This window comes from Anas acuta, chromosome 18 (genome assembly GCF_963932015.1).
Source record: "Anas acuta chromosome 18, bAnaAcu1.1, whole genome shotgun sequence".
Classification (NCBI taxonomy): Eukaryota; Metazoa; Chordata; class Aves; order Anseriformes; family Anatidae; genus Anas; species Anas acuta.
In genome coordinates, this window is record NC_088996.1 from 3955078 (window position 1) to 3973602 (window position 18525).

The following is an 18525-nucleotide window of genomic DNA, read 5'->3' on the forward strand; positions in this document are numbered from 1 at the left end:
CCAGTTGGAAACGTGCTTGTGCAGTGAATAAAACGAGCGGGCTCGCGGGCGCTTACCGGCCCTCTTCGGAGCGGGGGGGACGATGTCAGCCCAGCCTGACACTGATCGGAGCGGGGCCGGGCTGCGGGAGGCAGGCAGGGGGGACGAGGGGTTGCCTGAGGACACGGGCAATTGCTCGGTGCCAGCAGAACTGAATCGGCAAACGGGAAGGCTGAACTGCTAAGTGTGGCTGGAGGGCCGTCTCCGTCTGCCTCGGCGTGGTGCTGCCTTCCTGGGCCCACTCTGGCTGCAGCTCCTTGCTCTGTGCCTCCAGTGTGCTAGCTCCCCTGCACTGTGCGAAGGGACCCCTGATTTTTATTGTCTAAACAGTTAATTCTTTATAAAACCTCCCTAGTGCACATGAGGCTCGTAGCCTCTCTTTCCATGTCTCCAGCTCCACGTCGCCTTTTGGCTTCTGCTCTTTTTTTTCTTTAATTTTTACCTCCCAGCAGTTAGGAGAGGACCCCTCAAGGCGATCCTTGAACGTTCCTGCTTGATCTAAGCTCCCTCTGGCCAGTTGGGAGCTGGAGAAACAGAGCTGGAGCCGTGCTGCAAGTGGAGTACTTCTTCAAGGACACCTGGGCTCGATCCACATGTTCCCTCTGCAGCAAGTGCTTTTCCTGTCCTGCCTTCCTCAGCTGTGCCCTGCAGCAGCATCCGGCAATAAATGGGTCACAGCTGCTCTCTCCTGGATATTTATTCTTACAGGTCTCGCCGTCTAGAGACCTTGAGAGCCGGTGGTGGTGCAGGTAGCTGCTTCGGCAGCAGGTGAGGCGTCTGGAGCATTGAGGGTTGATTTCACAGCACATCAATCAGGTTTGGGGCGTTTGCCTTGGGCTCCCCCAGTGAGCTGGGGGAAGGGAAGGAAGGCTGATGGAAGTTTCCCTGCTGGTAGGAAGTCATCTTGGTTAAACAAATGGCTTGAGCTGTAGCATTTGTGTGAGCTGGGCTACCAGAGCTTACAGGGAGGATGCAGCAGGACTGGGGCGCTGTGAACGTGTCACCTGAGAAGTTATTTGCGGTAAGACCTGGCCAGATTTACTGCATTATGTCCCCTACCACAAACACTAATATTTTTTTTTATTATGATACTGATACAGAAATGGCAGTCACACTCCTGGTTGTGCACTTGTTTCTGCCGTGCATAAATCCAGCTTGGGAAGCCCTGAGCACAGGGAAGCGCCTCCGAAGCACCCCGAGTGCCGTGCTGTTGCTGCAGGTACGGGCACCTGAGCTTCGGACTGTTGCTGTGCTAGGAGAGGAATTAATACTGCATTAAGCACAGATATCAAGAGCCCTCACTGTTTGTTACAGGTGCCTCAAAAATTACAGCTCTGGCTGGCTAAAAGCCCAGTCTCGGGAGCTGATTGGAGTCTTCTCATGCCTCCCATCTAGTCTGCTTCCAAAAGCTGAGGTCAATTAAGTTGCTGCTTTGCTTTGAAGTAGCTGAAGAAGGACAGGAGCCAAGTCCATTTAAAATAAATGGTGTCTGGGTGTGGGACAGGAAGGCAATTCTTAGCTGCTTTATTGTGGAACTAATAAGGTTGAAATTGGCGCACGGCCTTGTTAATATGGCATAAATCCTGTCTCCTTCATCCCGGTCCATTCTTCTTCTGTGGACTTGTCAATAAATTCTCTCAATTGCCCACTCATCATGCGCCTGCGACAGACAAACTGGCCGTTTCGGAGAGTTTCCCACTTCCCTCGTGTTCCCTAATGCGAGGGGAACTTCAGATAATAACTGGCCTTGGAGGGAAGAGGCTTTCCTGGGCTGGCAGGAGTGGTGGAAAGGAGCGTGGTGTTGTGAAAGCGGAGCATAAACTTGTGCTGGTGACACAAGAGCTGCTGATGTGATTTTTTTTTTTTCCCCTCTTGCCTTGTAACTGACTGCATTTGGAATAAAAGAAATATTGGGCAGGAGGCGAGCCTCCTGCTGCTGGGGCTGGTGCAACGGGGAAGAAACTGCAAGAGCGTGGATTGAAGCAACTAACTTTGAAGGATTAGCTTGTCTCTTTTTCACAGGAAAATCGATAGTGCAGGGGACTGGAATGTGTTTTCTGCACAGAGCCGTCAGCTCGCTTCGTGGTGAGAAGCATTTTTTTTCTTAAATGGGGCTTGAGTTATGCTGTCACTTGGACACCGAGCTGCCAGCACCAGGAGGAGCCCCGTGTGCCTTCTGCACACCAGCCTCTTGCACACCTCAGTGCCCGGTGGGCTTATGGGCTGGAAAACCCTCCGAACACATGAGGCAAAGACACAGCTCTGGGTAGCTCTGCTTTTGTGCACGTCCTGCAGCTCTGAGCTCCCCAAAGCTGCTTTTTGGGCTCAAACCACAGCCCCTGCTGCCCGGCAGAGGTCCCTGGCCACGCTGCCTCCTTCCCAAGGGAAGCTGTCCTTCGGAGTAAGCTCGCTTCGGGCAGCAAGGCACCGAAGTGACACTGCTCTCTGGGGACTGGAGCCCAGGCTCTGCTAAATGGGGCAGGTGTCAGAACCGATAGCTGTTTGATCAGCAGCTCGCTGCCAGACTTGGGAAAATTGAAAAAGGGCTGCTTAAATTTTCCTTCCCGGGCGAGGCTGTTCGGGGAGATTCATTGATCTGTTGGTTTTGGAATGCTTTTGTAGAAAATAAGTTATAAACACATTTCCCCCGTGCGGTGTTGTTCTATGCAATAGTGGTGACAGCATTGGAGAAAGAGTTGGAGGAGGCCTGGGAAGCCAGCGAAGCACTCCCCTGGGAGATTCAATGCCAGCCTTTTTCTCAGGGGTGTATTTTCCAGTGTTTTGTTCAGGGCTTTAACACCAGGCTTGTTTCTAAACAGAGCTCCGACCTTGCTGCCTGCCTGACTTCATCAACGTTTTCATCAAGTAAGGCAGCGCTCCTGATCTTTCTTCCCCTGAAATTTTCATTAATTCCTTCATATACAGACAGAAAAAGCACCAGGGCTGCGGAATGGCACGGTTGTGCCACTCCGAACATCACCGGAGGCTGCGGAGGGAAGAGCTCTGGCCAGAACGGCATCTTTTCAGGCTCCGAAATAAGTCTGCAACTTCTTAACATCCTCCTAAATTGCACTTTGTCTGGGTGAGATCACTGACGTGCGTGTCCAAAAATGTGGATTTTTGGACTACATCAGCAAATCCCACACGTGGCTCATGCTTCTGTAAGCAGGACTATAAATACAAATAATGCAGCTGGGGTTTATCTTGTAAGTTGAAGTCAGTGTAATGCTCTCAGGCAGAGCTGATCTCCGAAGCCTGTTGCACCAGCTCGCTGTGTGCTGTGCAGGCAGAGGCTGGGAGCAAGCAGGCTCCCTGCTCGCCCCGGGCAATGGGGCTTTTTTTTCTTGCTTTTGTGCTGCTGCAAAATAGCTAAAGGCTGGGACGTTTCCTTCCCCTCCAGGCAGCTCCTGCCTGACAATGCACAGAAGGGGATGATGCTGTCCCTGAAACTGCAGCTCGTAGGCAGCTGAAGGGTGGTGTGAAACTGCAATCTCAGATGAGGTATTCACAGGTAGAAATATAGTTTTGGTTGCCAATACTCTGCCTTGAGAGGCTGTGAATATGCAAGAATTGGGGGCAGCGTCTGTGTATTAATGATTGTCCTCACACTTTATTGGCAGGACCTCATTAATTTCTTGCAGAATGCTATCACTGCACGGTGAGGAGGGCCAGCAACGACTCGGGGTGTCAGGAAGGATGAGGACCCTGTTTTGTAGCCCGGGGGAGGTCACAGCAAGCAGGTAGGGGCACTGCAGAGGGCTCTGCAGCCACCCTGCCGTCCTTCCCAGTGTCACAAACCACTGGCATGCTGCTCCTGCATCCATCCACTTTGCTGCCTCCCCCCTGCTTGCTCAGATGCAATTAGGAGATGCAGAGTAAGGGGGAGCCAGGGGTCAAGGAGGCGCTAAAGTGATTACAAGATGCTGCAAATGGTGGTGCCATAAATACTCCGGTGATGAAAAATGAGACGCCGGTCACCTCGGGGTTGCTGCCGGCCTCCAACTTTCTCTTGGTGTGAAAAATGATGATGGGAGTGCGCCTACCCCAGAGTGCGAGCCTGCTGCTGGCTGTGATCCTGCACGCCCAGGTGTGCCAGGGACTGCAATCCTTGCGCTGAATGACTTTCCGAAGACACTTTGCTGATATTTTTTTCAGTTTAGGAGGAAGAACTGGTTTTCTAGGGCGTTCTTTCCAAAGTGGGAAGTTCGGAGCCCTTCCCAAGAGCGGCCAGCTTCAGAAACAGGCTGCTGCTGCCCCGGGTGGGGTGGGGAGAGGGGGGCAACACCTCCCAGTGCTGCTGTCTCCTGCACGTGAAGGCTGTTTGGTTGCCACTTGGTCCTTGGTGTAGGATGCCCAGCAGGATCACGGCTTGCAGTGAGGACAGCACGACACATCTGCTCGTTTTCTGGGTGGCCAAATGCGAGCTGTGTCAGCTGGTGCTGCCTAAAGCTTCTTTAAATCTCTAGGCTGTGCTCAGACCCACTCAGCTACGTAGCTGTGAGGGTGCAGCCCCTTCTCTCCGTGTCTTGCCAAAGGTCTTCCTTCCTGGAGGTGCTCAGAGTGCTCCTCACTTCTGAGCAATCCGTGTTGTGTTGCTGGCTTATCTTTTTTTAATCTGTTTTCAGCCAACTTTAAGAGCTCCCTAATCACTTCTCGGCCGATATCTTGCTGCCTATCAGCACGGCCCCTGCCGCAGCCCTGCCTCCAGCTTTGAGTGGCTGTGCATCTTCGGCTTTTTATTTATTCAGCCCTCTGAAAAGCTCCTTCCTGACCAGTCAGCCCCTTTCCCTGTGTTTATATTTGTACTGCCCGCTGCAAGGGGTAAAGCCATAGCAAGGCAGGCTTGGACGGCAGCCCTCAGCGATGTGCCATCTGGCTCTTTAGCCGGAGATATGAGCTCATGCGAAGAGAAACGTGGCCCTGTCACGGCAGCAAAGGGGAGGAGAGATGGCAGAGGGGACACGTTGCTCGAGACCCTGTCCCCCTGATGGGTTTTAGGAAATCAGAGCCCAGGTGGGAGCAGTCGGGGTGCTGCTGGGAGGGTTGAGGCTGCTGCGGTCTGCGCTGGGAGCAAAGCAGCTCCCGGGGCTGGTGGGAGAAGCTGGAAGTAACTCAGTGTTTCCAAGCTCTGCTTCCTTTATTTCAGGGACAAACATTTCAAACAGGAGCGGGGAAGGCAGCGCAAATGTAACGCTTTTGCCTGAAGTCAGCCCTAAAGTATCCCCGAGGCTGTGAGTAGTGACACCAGGTCATACAGAACAGATTGTCCCAGTAAGCAGCAGCCTGGTTCAGGCTTCCACCTAGGGATAAAAACCCCTAATCTGTGTCAGTGCAGGTAAATCCCTTGTTTTGGTGTTTTTTTGCCCAGATGTCCCTTTTGACATAGTCTAGAGGAGAGAAGCCAACGTGGTTAGCTAACACGGAGAGCAGCCAGGCCCTGGCACTCGTGCCATCTTGCTCTCCTGCCACCTTGTACTCCCTGTACGTATTTGGGCTGCTTTGCTGCATTTTCTGCCTGTCCCTCGCAGCACTCACCTGGGTTTTGCAGCATCTCTGAGCCCAGGGACGCCTTGCAGGAGCAGGAGGGGTGTCGGAGCTGCTGCCCTGGCAGCGTGTATGAAGTGCCTGCTTTGCTGCCACCCTCAAGGAGATTTTCCTTGTCTGGGCGCTGAATCAGAGCTTGCTCCAGGAGGTGCTCGTTCAGTCAAGCTTGCCTCGTTATCTCGGTGTTAAAACCGATGGCCTGATAGCCGGGATTGTTCCCTTGTGGTGCTGTGACAGCCTCGTGCCCCTCAGCTGCATTTATCCAAAAAAATCTCAAACATTTTACTCCACTCTGGGAGTATTTGCTTGGTTTGATCAACTCAGTCCTCGTTGTTACGCTTCCCTCAGGTAAATACCCGACCTGCCTGAAAGTGCCGGGGTCCCAAATCAGCAGGGAGCGGCGGCTGCTTTTCCTAAAAGCAGCGCTCAGAGCACCGGGCGCAGATGCTGCTGCTACAGAGGAGTCTGAAAACAAGCGAGCTCTGATGATGGTCACGAAGGAAGCTGGCTGCCAGTTGATCCTCTCGCAGCTGTATGCGGGCCGTCACGCCGTGAGGGCTGCAGCTAGGGTGTGAATCAGCCGGGCTGGGGCTGCTGAGGGTGCTTCCTGAGCTGCACCGGCTCCTGGAAAAGCCACGCGCCGGGAAGCGGATGAAAGCTATTGACCTGTGCTGGTTGGGAGTGATATATGCACCCTTCAGGTCAATAAGGAAGCCGTTTTTAGTCAGTGCAGCCCTCTGGCTGTGGCATGAGGCATATTTGAGGAGCCTGAAGGGCTGCTGGTGTTCGCTGGCCGGCGTTTAGCGGCCGGGAGCTGCCTTGGTGGTGGTCCTGGCCGAGGCTAAGCTGATTCCAGCAGCCAGATGTCCTATTAACGCTTGGTCTTACTCCTGCTTTTTCAAGATAAGCCAATAAATAAGGTTACGTAAGCAACATAACCTTTAATCTTTACCATAAGAGCTTTAATAATGTGCACTTTTAGAAATATTTATAAAAATACGGTACGCCCCAGCCGGCTTCCCCCGTGGCAAGAAGACACGAGTGTGCCAGCCTGCTGCTCGTGCTGAGATGCGAAGGGCTGACAGGTATGGAGGCTGGGAAGGTGGCAGCAGCTGAGATGTGGGTGAAGAGCAGCTCCCAGCCCTCGGTGTGCTCCTGGCACGGCAGCAGTGGGTCTGCAAACCCTCCCGGGGCACCCAGCAGGTCTGTTGGGCAGGGTGTAACTCAGGGTGACGAGCTGCTCTGCCTTCTTCTGCTCTGCATTTCTACTTTTCTGCCTGGAAATGTCAGTAAAAGCAAGAAAAAGGGGGTTTTGGTTAGTAATGTGCTGGGTTTCCCCCCCCCCGTCCTCCAGCATAAGGAGAAGTCAGCACTTGCGCCCCTGTTGCATTTATCTGCCACTTGCCTGGTCCTCCCCGTTGGGTGGGGAAGGGTGGGCAGAGATCAGGGGACTGCTCTTTGCAGCCAGTTCACCGCGTAAAAACACATCAGGAAGGCTTCTCTCCGCCATCCTCTGCGTGGAAACGGGGTTTGATGGATCTGGTGCTCCTTAGCTGAGGGGAGGATTCCCTTCCCCTGTTTAAGCTGGGAATGAATCATCCTCGTACGCCTGATGCTTCCTACCAGGGAAGATTCTTCTTGCTAGAAGAGAAATCTTTAATCAATGCAGACTGTGCTTGTTCTGCCTCAGGTTAATTTGCTGAAGTTCAGGAAGAGAATTACAAGCTCTCAGCTGCCTAAACGAGCTCGAGAGGTGAACTGGAGAACTTGGGAGAGCTCTTTCATCTCTGAGAGCTCGACTTCTGGCAGGGCCAACTTTGGTTTTCTGTGGAGGTTTCAGGCTGTTTGAACGGCACACGTAATGAAGCACTCTGTAAATGATATCCCTCTGGGGAAAGCTTGAGCTTGGAAAACATCAGGTGGAAGGCTTGGTGCGTGTCTGAGGCGCTGCTTTGGGCTTGCGTTCTCCTCGGGGAGGGTGATGAAACTAATTAGCTCCGTGGGTAGGAGGAACATGGAGGTGTCTGGCACGGGGAGGCTGAGAAGTTAGACATCCTTGTTCTAATGGTTTTGGGGTGTGATTTTAAGCAGCCTTCCTGGCTGTGGGACACTCCTGAGGTTGGAGGGGATCACCCCTCATGTCCTGGCTGTCGCTGAGGAGCTGGCTCGTCCCTGACCTGTGCCGCATCCTGCAGAGCTGTTTCACCCCGCAGGGATGTTAATCTTGAGATTCGACATCCTCCCCTTCCCTGCCCATCTCCCCCCCAAGCTGCTCCGTGTGTGCTGTGTCTTCCTTCCCTCGAAGCAGCTGGCACAAACCTCTGTGGAGCAGCACCACCTCAGCTCCCTCCAGGCCTGAGCATCGCTCCTATCGATCCGTGGATCCCCGTTCCCTAACAGACGTCGAGTGGAAGAGGTAATATATTTCTATTGCACTTGAATTCATTTCCCACTGGGTTCCTCTGGACCGCTTCCAGGATCTTGTTAGGCACAGAAGGCGCTGCTTGCCTTAAAGGATGGGATCCCGACTGCTCGGCCACAGCGCCTTGGATCTTTCCTCCCTGCTCCCCTTGCCCTGCACCGTGACTTCAGGAAAGCCTGCAGGATTGAAGGAGTTGCTTGATGGATTGAGGTGTGATATGCCTTAAGCTGAGACTGCCCGCAGAAAATGGAGTATAAAATCCAGAAGAGTTCCTCGTGCTTCGTTAGCAGTTGGAGGAACGTGCAGGAGACCCAGGCCCTTCCAGCAGCTGACATTGCTTTTTGTGCTCTTCAGCAACAGAGCCCCAAATCCACCCTAAAGCAGCTCTTCAGTGATGTAGAGGAATCCAGGTTTCAGACCCAGCTGTTCAGTGCTCAGTGATCTCGTGTCAATCCTTGGTACGGTTTGAGGTGCTGTTCCGCCAATTGGTTCCGTTGCATCCCAATTAGCAGAGGACACCTGTTCCTTAATTAGCACCATCCTTCCCCTGTCTCCTTTGTTTCAGCTCTCCCTGCTGCAGGAGCTAATCATGGGACCTGAAGGGAGGCTGTGCTGAGCAGCGCCTGTGTTTTGGGAGGGGGCTGAGACAAATCAGTGTCAAACTCCAGGATAATTTCCAGCAATAGAGTTGGTGTCGTCTTTGGTTTCTCTAGATCTTTGACCTACTCCTTAGGCTAAAGTTTTAGTCCTCTGAGGTCTGTGCCCTGTCCTAGGACTGAATGGCAGTCTGGAAAGGGTAGGAGAGGGAGTTAAGGTGACCAGAAGGAAGGAATGAGAGGGGGAGGAACAAAAAAGATTTGTAACTGGCTGATTTGCTTGTGTTAAAACGGGAAGTGTCTGAACTGTTAAGGCTGTTCTGGCTCGTAGTCTTGTCAGTTATGCCTGCGATGCTGTATTCTGTGTCATTTCAGCACTTCCTCCAAGCATCCTGAATTGTTTTGCAAATCTGAATTCTCTGTGTGCTTTCTCTCTTGTTTTTTTCTGCGTGCAAAGAAAAAAAAAAACACAAGATGTAGCATAAATGGTGGCCCCGAGGTCGTAGTGTCTTGACCGAGCAGCGTGTGAAACCCAGGGGCTCTCTCCTCTGGTCCCCTTGCTGGATTTACTTTGGTCATCTGAGAATACTTGCAGTGCGAGGCACTTCCAATTTGCCTTGCAGATATTCTGAAACAGTCTCAAAAAAGGTTTCTTGGCGTTGTGCTTGTCTTAAAATAGCTCGGTTCCTGCTCTGTCACTGACTCTGGGGTCGACAGAGACCTGGAGGCTCCGCCGCCTGCCCTTTTGAGTCTCAGTTCTTCCCTTCTGGTGACACCTTTTCTTGGGAACTGCTTTAAGAAGTCATGGAAAAGAGCAGCGTGTAAATATTAATGTTGAGTGTTTGTCTTTCACATCCTGTTGGGATTCTGAACAAATCCTGACGGCGTGCGCTGCAGCCTCCTCGATGCTGCTCGTGGACCTGCTGGTGCATTGCTACCCCACCGCTGGCAGCTGGGAGCCCGTGCTGCCCCGTGGACTGCAGGCAAACCTCTTCTGTAGCACCAATTTGTGTCCCTGGCAGAAATATCTCCTCCCAGTTCACGTTCAGACCTCCATCAAGGTCTGTTATCAGCTCCTTTTCTCCGCCTGGACGAGGCGGTGCTCTGCGTGCTGCCCCGTGCCCCAGCCAGGTGTGATGGTGCTGCACAGGGCATGGGCTGACAGCAGGTTTGTGTTGTGCTGCACGAGAGAGCTAGAGGAAACGCGGAGGAAACAGCAGCCTTAATGCTTTTTCTGTTTTGGTGGATAGATTTTGCAGCCCTGCTGGAGGAGGAGCAGCAGGCGGGTGCCGCGGCGTTCCCAGGTGAGGTGGCTGAGACCCACTGCTCTCAGCGTACACCTAAGAGGGCAGCGAGGGGACCAGCATCCAAGTCAGCAGTGTAACTGTTAAGTTTTGATCTTCCTGCTCTAAAACGTGCAATTTGGTGTGAATTAAAATGTCCTGGGCAGCCCTGGTTCCGTCGCTGTTCAGCCTCAAAGCCAGCCAGCAGCGTTACCGCGAGCAGACTGCTCCCAGCTATTGCTGCCCAGGCCTAAACGAGCACGTACCTGGACAAAGAGGCTGCTGTTTGGTGTTTAATGTTTCATAAAGCTGCTGTGAGAGCCTGTTCTGAAACGTGTCAGTAAAGCCAGGCTGGAGCAGTGATAGCGAGTGGCTGAGAGCCAGGAGGATCCTGTGCTCTGCTCCTGCCCAAGGCAGCTCCTGATACCGAGCAGCTTGCTCGACCCCTGGTGTCTCAGCCAACCTCGCTGTGAAATTAAGCAACAAAGAAGGCTCTGACAGACATGTCTGGAGGTGAACTTGCAAGGCAAGCTTTGCTTTACTGATAAATTTGTCTTCCTAGCAGAACTTGTTTTTTTAACCTGGGTGTTTTTGTTGTCCTTCCAGGCAGCGTTCACTCTACTCCTGGGTCCTTTTACCTTCTTCAACGTGCAGAAGACCAAGTATCTTCAAATCGTGACGTCTCTGATGAGATGGATAGGTGAGTCTTGGCAAGCCCCCGCCTCTTCGCCATAGATGGAACCTGAGTCATGCCACGGATGCATTTTTTTGGCAAGATATTCGTGTTTGTAAGCGTGTGCTTGTAAAAACAGCCTCTGTCAGGAGGACTGGCTGGGCCTGCTATCCGTGGTGAAGAAAAGGAATGTGGTTTTAGGATAAAGTTTCTGATTGAAACAAAATATTCTCAATCAGACAATCTGGTAGATGAAGTTGTCTTCATCTGAGACTTTGTCCTTTTTACCATGTTTGCATTTTTTCCCTGGGACTTGATAGGATGTGCTCATTGAAAACCCTTAAATTAACACATTGCCCTTGGGAAGCATGAGCTCTCCCAAAATCTTACTGCTAAGCTCTTGTGGAAGGACAGGCTTTTCTCTTAAAGGAGGTGAGCCATCAGTGTTTGCAGCGCTGGTGTCATCCAAAAGTGCAGCTGCCTCACACCTGGCTTGTGTGTGTACATGCACTTAAAAGGCTGAGAGCTGGGAGTGTGCAACAGAGGCTCACACTGAGCCTTGTCTTGGGTTGTGCAACCTACATGGGGTGACTGCTGTTCAGGGCTAGCAGTTTCCCAACATAGTGGCATTTTGGCAGGTTAAAAATCTCCTCGTTCGTGGGCCCAGACCATCTGAGCACAGAACTCTTTGCTTATACCCATCACCGACCTAGAATAGGACAAAAAGATGACTCCCAGACTATTTTCCCACCACGCACACGTTTGACCTGACTTCAGCTGGAGATAATATCCCTTCTCCAGGAGATCAAAGGGCTGTGATCCTGTCTGGAGGTGGCTGGCAGAGAGCCTCTGTTCCAGAGGACACCTGAGATGGGGTTAAGCAGCCATCACCCAGGAAAATGAGGCTGGATCTTAAGCCCTCGAGTCTCAGATGCTGAGCGGCTCAGTTAACGCCAGCTGACCTCCGATGGTGTGAAAATCCTCAACTCCCATTTTTCCACGTTGCTGTCTGAGCACATGAAAGGTTTGAAAGCCCCCCCCACCACGTCCTTCGCAGAGAGAGGTTATCTCATTAAGGGGGTATTAAAGGAAGGTTTTATATTTTATTTTTTTTTTAAGTGTAATCTCTTCAGCTCACTGGCCTGCCTCCAATGACTCAGCCTCCTCTCTCCCAGTAAAGACATCAGTCAGACCTCACTCACCCTGTCCCTGTGACAACCTGCCTGGCCTGCCTTTGCTTTCCCTGCAGCCAGCTGCCTCTGGTTCGGAGATTGCTGAGCCTTGGTGTAAAGGCAGAGCTGCCTCTTCCCTCCCTTGATGGAGAGGGACAAAGGCACTGGTTGGAGAGGTGTAGGGGAAACTCGTGCTCCAGCCTGATTGATTCCTGCGTCAGCCTGCTGGAGAACAGCTGCCCCAGATAATGATATTTAATGACCCTGACAGCACCTCGGTGCCTACTTAGAGCAACAGATTCCGTATGCACGCGATGAGGGATAGGTTTGTTAGGAGGGACGATTTGTCAAGCAGCCATGTGATGCAGGGAACAGAAAAGCTCTTGCTGCAGGTTCTGGGATAAGGATGGATCCCATACTGTTCAGATTTATCAAGCTGGCTTCTCCCATGTCCTCACATCACCTGCTGTCCTTCTCCTCCAAAAGCAGGGCGTTGAGTTAGATGGAGCTTTCTGTTGGCACTTAGATCCTAAAAAATGGAGTTGTTTGGTGCCTTGGGGTCTCTTGAACTCATCCTGCCTGGATGCCGATGGCCAGATGGGGACTCCTGTCCTGCTGTCTGCCTTTCTTTGCCTTCCTTTGGTTGTGGTTAGCCTCGTGGCTCTGAACGTGGTTCTTCTGTCTTAGATCAGCAGCATGAATGCCAGAGCAGCCGGCCTCGCTTTTATTCTGCTGGGTGCCAACTTCCCCAGGGGCAGGGGCTGGCTCAGCTCACCCAAACCCACAGGTCAGTACGGGTGGGAAGCCAACCCGTGCTCTGCATTAGGATTTTTAAAACCAAGCCTGGTAGAGCTGGGGGGCCAGTAAGGCTCTGTAACATGCTTACCACGAGTCCTGCCGTGCACCTTTTTCCCCGACCCCATGAAAATGCCCCAGATTTCAGAGCAGCACTGCCTGCCGTGCGGACACAGCGCCCCAGGTGCCGCATGGCAGAGCTGGCAGCAGCTGAGGCTGGCTCCTGGCAGCGGGCAGAGCTCGCTGCGTGTGAAGGTCACTGCTGCTGGTGGCTGCCACGGCGGCAGCGCTGCCTTTGGAAGCCACTGCCCCTCTCTCCCCTGATCTGAGCACTAATCAGATGTCACCGGGCTCCTGGTGCTCGTCGCAGGCGGTGCGCCCGCTAGCAAAGCCTGCAGGTGTCTCTGTCCGCACCTGGTGGACAGGAAAAAAAAATCCTGAAAAAATTGAGTTGTAAACGACCTGAACTGGGAGGAAAAACCGGGCTGGTCTGAACGATGTGGAGGTGCAGCAAGGGTGAGCCCTGTGTCTGGGGGTGTTTCTCACCCCAGGTGAGGGACTAGCACTCAGCCCAGGGGACCAGCTCATCCAGCAACAAGGCTGGCACGGTGAGTGCTCTCCTCTCAGGGCCACAGGAGCACCGAGGGTGGATCTGCAGGAGGCCTGGGGCAAGGAGCAGGCTGCCAGAGGCACGGAGCTGTTGGCAGCCTCCTGGAGAAGCAGCTCACACAGCTGGCCGCAGAGCCTACTTGGTGGCCCAAGTCCTGGGGTGGTTGTGGAGTTTTCCCCAGGTCCTGTACAGGATTCTTGGCGCAGGAGTTTGCCTGCGGAAGGCTAAACCATTAATAACATTTTCAATTTTGTTTGGACTTCAGGCTCCTTTTTCCTAAAGGCTTTAAATTTGTGGTGGAGACGGTGACCCAGCCAAGCTTCTGGAAGCAGAGGGGCCCGGCCCTGGCTCTTTATCACCAGACAATAACTGCCTGGCGGTGGCATGGGAAAGGACCTGGATTAAGACAGATAACAAAAGGGGACAGGGCTCGGCGGGGCTCAGCAGCAAACACTGGGCTATTGTGTGTTAAGCAGCTAACCCGATTAATTGCAGCCTGTTACAGCCCGGGCTGCCCAGCTCTGTAGGTGGGGGCTGCTGGCTTCAGACTTATTGGTGGTTTGCTTATTGCTGCTGGTATTGAGTCTGTGGCAAATGCTCCCAGACAGCTCCCACGTGGGACGTTTGCTTTATGGACTGCTCTCGGTGCCGTGTCGTAGTTAGCAGAAGTATTTTATTTTAATAAAAAGCCCTTTTACGGAGGAATAAGCTTCGGGGTTTGCTGGCTGCAGGCTCCTTCCCCGTGCCACATCCATTCCCCTAACTGCAGCCCTAGGGACAGATCGCTCCCAGCCCTGCCCAGGTAATGATCTCACCATTATATGCCCAGAAATTAAATCTCCTTCCTCTGGCCAGTAAGGTGGAGAGACAAAGGACAAGAACAGCCAGCAGGTGTGTTAAATATTCCCCCGCCACCCCCTGTTCCTTTCCAGGGTGCTTGGTTGAAGGCTCCTAGGGCAGAAACCAGGAAAGGGCTCTCCAGAGGCGTGCTGCTGACTCCCCGGGTCTGTTCAGGTCTTTGGTAGCTCTTTCCCTACCACCAGGGGCTGCAGCCCTCAGGGTGGCCTCTTTGCTTCACCGAGCCAGCTTTCTGCAGCAGGCAGGGGAGGGAGCATCCCATATCTGCCCCTTTCCCGGAGCAGGGCATACGGGAGGGACGAGGAAGAGGGATTTACTGTGAGCCAGGGCGCTGTTGCATGTTCGGTTGTTTTAGGGATCCAGGCAAGCTTCTTCACCCAAGTAACTTCATGTTCTTGCATCCTTTTTGGAGCAGAGAAAGCTGCTGCCAGAGCCCAGGGTAAATAATTCACTAAGAAGTGAATATATTTATGAAGAGGTAGCTAAAAGGCAGCGCTTCTGTCATGCTCGCTCTCGGAGCTGTCGCTCTCGGAGCTCATCTCAGTGGCGTTTGTGGGGGGCAGCGGGGCGAAGCGGGGCTGATGGCAGTGCAGGAGCCTCCTTGGCTCCAGATGCAGATGGAGAGTGACATGCGGTGCTGGACGGGACCGCTGAGATCCTGCCCGAGGAGCTGACGTTCCTGAAAAGAGCACTTCATCCAGGCAGCAGGAGACGAGCCGACGGCTCTGAGAGCTGGAGAAGGGGAGCTGCAGGACGCAGTTAGCCCTGCGTCCCCGTGCTGTGAGGGTCCAGGGGATTTCAGGGTGGGTGTGAGGCGCACAGAGCTGCTTTCTGCTGTTCAGCAGGTGAAAGGATGTGCTGTTGGGACAAGAGGATAGGAATTGTGCTGGGTAAGGCTCAAGGCAAGATGGGGAGCGTGTGGCTGAGGCTGCCGAGTACCTGGAGTTCGTGGGACATGGGTGCCGTGCCCCCAGTGCCTCCCAAAGCGTGCCAGACCCTAATTCGGGTTCATGGTGACACCCAGGTGTGTGATACTCCTTTCTCATAAAAAAGTAACTTGTCAATGGGGAGAAACGGCTGTCAAAGCTAACAGTAAGGCCGAGCCAGGAGCAGAGCTCACAACAACCCCAAATTCCGAGGCTTTATGGTGCTGCTGCCGGAGGTGACCAGAGGAGAGAGGACGATAAACAACGCGGGTAATTTTCCACCAGAAGCAAACAAACGCCTTGGCTGCTCTTCCCTTCCCATATGTTGAGATAAAGCATCCGTGATAAACGCCGGGGTGCAGAGCAGTTTTTTTCTGCCCATGCACGGCTGCTGGCGTGCAGGTGTCTGGGGCTGGGGGCAGCTCCACGGGGCCCCCAGCGGGTGCTGGTAGCTGGGGGGCTGCCTGTTAACCTCAGAGCCTGGCAAATGCTACCCCGGATGACAAAGAAAAGCAGCCAGGTGATGTCTAAAGGTTTTATTCTTTAACAAAATGAGTTCTTCCTGGCCCAAGACCATGCAGCAGCAGCACCCGAGGAGGTTGCAGCAGGAGCCGGCACAGCCCGGTGAGGTGGCAGGGCGGAGGTGCCGGACACCCACTGCTTCCACTTCTCACACCACCTTTTTCTTGGCTTTGGGGTAAGCTGCATCACGCTTCTGGGCTCTTCGCACATCCTACGTGTGGCTGTGTGTCCCCTGCTGTGTGAGCAGCAGTCCCCTGGTCCCCGCTGCCCGGCAGAGGAAGGAGCCACGCTGATGTCCCCCAACTTTTGCTCTTCTGGAAAGGCATTTCCCTCCTCTTCTCCTTCTGACATTTCCCAGGAGAGTTGCTGTCTTCAACGAAGAGATCCATCGTGTTTCCCCCCGGTCTCTGCTCTCATAAATCCTTCATCTTCCCGGAGACTGCTTTAGGCTCAGTCAGTGCCAAGTCTGATCCTTAACCACTCCAGCTCCCGCATCGGAGGGAGCAAATCCGGTTCCCCTCTTATCTCTTCACCATCATTTTGTGTAGAAACCTCCTCTGAAGGCTGCAGAAATTCATCAGTTGGCGCTCCAGGCTTCTCCAAGAGCTACAGGTTGTTAGCAGTGGCAGGATAGAGCTTCTGCAGGAGTAACTGGCTTTTAAGAATCGGCATCTGAATTTCAGATCCTCTGTTCTGCCAGCGTGGTGAGCTCCAGCTGTACTCAGATACTGGAAATGCCGCGGCACCCCTAATGCCTGGCACTTCCAGGGCTCCCGTGGGCTCTTGTGCCTGCCCAAAGCACCGCAGGCAGGCGGCTGGCACTGAGCTGGGGGATCTGCATCATGGAAAGGCATCGGCTGCGGGGTGGGCAGCACGGGTCTTAGTTAGGGACGTGGAAGGTGCCTCTGTCTTCACGGAGCAGGTGCTCTTGCTTTTTTACTCCTCCTCTCCTGAAAGCTGCCTGGTGTTGAACTAAATGGGGTCTGTTTAACACCGTCCTCTTCAAGAGCAGTCTCCTGTGTTTCAGCCCGATGAAGGTTCACGAGCAAGGCTGTGATGAGGAGTGAGCTCCTTCCTTCCCTTCGATCCTTCCAAAGAGAAGGGGCAGCGGGGGCTCGGGGCGATGCCCTCCTCTGGGCATCCATCGTGCCAGCCGATGTGCGCGAAGGGAAGCGAGCGGCGCGCGTTGGGGAAGGGCGATTCGTTATCATTATTTCCTGGCATATTGATTCTCCGCTCCGACAAAAAAAAAAAAAGCTCTGTCACACCGACAGGCAGGGTGACGGATGGCCCTGCCGCAGATGTGGCAGCAGCACGGCGCCTGCTCCAAAAAATGGCCCTGCCTGGGGTGGGGGAGCAGCCAGCCGGGGGGGCTGCAGGGCACTGCCTCTCCCTAGGGTCCGCAGGCGGTACTGGGGTGCTCGTGCTGGGCTCACTGGTGCAGGATTGAGAGGGGATGGTGCTGGAGGGGATGTGGCTCAGGCTGGGGCAAGGTCATTCTTCTGGCTCTGAGCACACGGCGTGATCCCAGAGGACCCCGAGTTCTGCAGGACCTCGCCCCTGAGCTCGTTTCCACCTTACCAAGTGGCCCCCTGAATTCCCCGGCAGCACGTTTCTCTTCCACACTTCCCAGCGTGGCTCAGTTCAGCATCTTCATTACTTCTGCCTGCTAATGGAGAGGCAGAGGTGGGCACCAGGTGGGACATCTCCAGAGCATCGCGTTTTGGGTGTAGGGAGAGCTAAGCCAGAAACTCATCTTGAGCACCAGTTCCTCGGGAGCCTACCGGGCTGGGAACTGTTTTATTCTTGGAGGTTTTTTTTTCTTGCAGTAGCCTTTCTGCAGAGAGATGAAGCTCATCTATGAGACAGCACTTAGCATTTACAAAGCTGTTTGTTCTGACTCTGCAAAACTATCCATAAACGTGGAAGGAGCAGATTACCTCCACTGCTTCTCTCTGAGCTCTGTTATGCTTCTGTCAAAGCTCACCAAACTGTATTTTTAATATCCCCAGGCTCCCATATTTTCTCGGCGTGCTGGTATTTGGATGTGCTCTCATTCATATTCATTCTTCCACCTGCAAGAACCATGGCAGAGCTGCCCTGTCTCTGAATCATCCCCTGAGTCAAGCAGGACAGGTGGCAGTATCAGCCTGCAAGGGCTGCTCGTCTCGGAGGAAAAGACAACATCTTACAGCTAGAGCAGGGGGCTGCAGGGGATGCGACTGGACAGTGGTGATGAGATGCATCACAATTTTGCTTTGTGTCCCCCTTTTTTTTCCCCTCACAGTCTCATTTTCATCCTTCAGCTCAGAGGATGCTCAGAGCTCCAGGGGAGGGCAGATGAGACAAGCGGTGTCCTCTGAGCCCTGCTGGCTGTAGAGCTGCTCCGCGGTGCGTGGGCTCGGAGCGGGTCTAACGCCTTGTAAATCAGGGCAGGCAAAGCCCTCGATTGCTTTTTAGGGACTGTACAAAACGTGGATTAAAACAAAGCTTTTGTGTAACCTCCTAGCAGCCCGTAGCAGCCTTGCTTTGTGGCCCTGGCTGCTGGTGGCCGCGGTGCCTGAAGGGCTCATCCCTGCGGCGTGGTGCTCGCCCGCTCCCTCCTGTGCGTACAGAGCCGGCTGAGGCTCTTTGATGACCCCGTGTCTGACTTTGCAGGGGTTCTTGCTGGCAAAGCAGCTGCTGGACAGTTGATGTGGCACCTGCAGGTGCCACCAAATATTGTGGTGTGAGTCCTCCAGCCCGCTGTGCGGGTAGAGGAGGATGGGAGCAGGAGCTTTGTGTGCCCGCAGGGTCCTGCGCTGCCTCTTGCCCGCTCGGAGCTGCCTGTCAGTCACAGCCTGCCAGCTTCTTTTCATCCTGATTTATCATCCGGCATAACCAGGCTTCAGAGTTTCATTTTGGGCTTGCCTCCTCCCAGGGACAGGCGGATAAATCTAGCATGCAAATGGTTTAACTCTCCGGTTCCAGGAGCGAGGCGAGAGGCTCACCTGCTGCAGGCAGCGAGAAAACAGCCCCCAGGGCAGGGCACGGGGCTGGAATCGGACCGGGGACCCATCCAGTCCTCCCAGCACCATCGTTCTGA

The 18525-nt window shown here is 53.7% G+C and overlaps 1 protein-coding gene across 6 annotated transcripts in view; it reads left to right on the forward strand.

Annotated features, from left to right (window-relative positions):
- The window catches only part of TMEM104 (transmembrane protein 104), a 39777-nt gene that overhangs the window by 16289 nt on the left and 4963 nt on the right, over positions 1 to 18525 (forward strand). For 3 of the 6 annotated variants that reach the window (XM_068654721.1, XM_068654718.1, XM_068654720.1), the window contains exons 9-10: positions 9852 to 9905; positions 10491 to 10584. In XM_068654721.1, coding sequence (XP_068510822.1) covers positions 9852 to 9905; positions 10491 to 10584 — 148 coding nt within the window. Of the gene's footprint in view, positions 1 to 9851; positions 9988 to 10490; positions 10585 to 17452; positions 18122 to 18525 lie in introns of those variants that run through there. The other 3 variants (XM_068654723.1, XM_068654722.1, XM_068654724.1) reach the window with 2 other exon arrangements.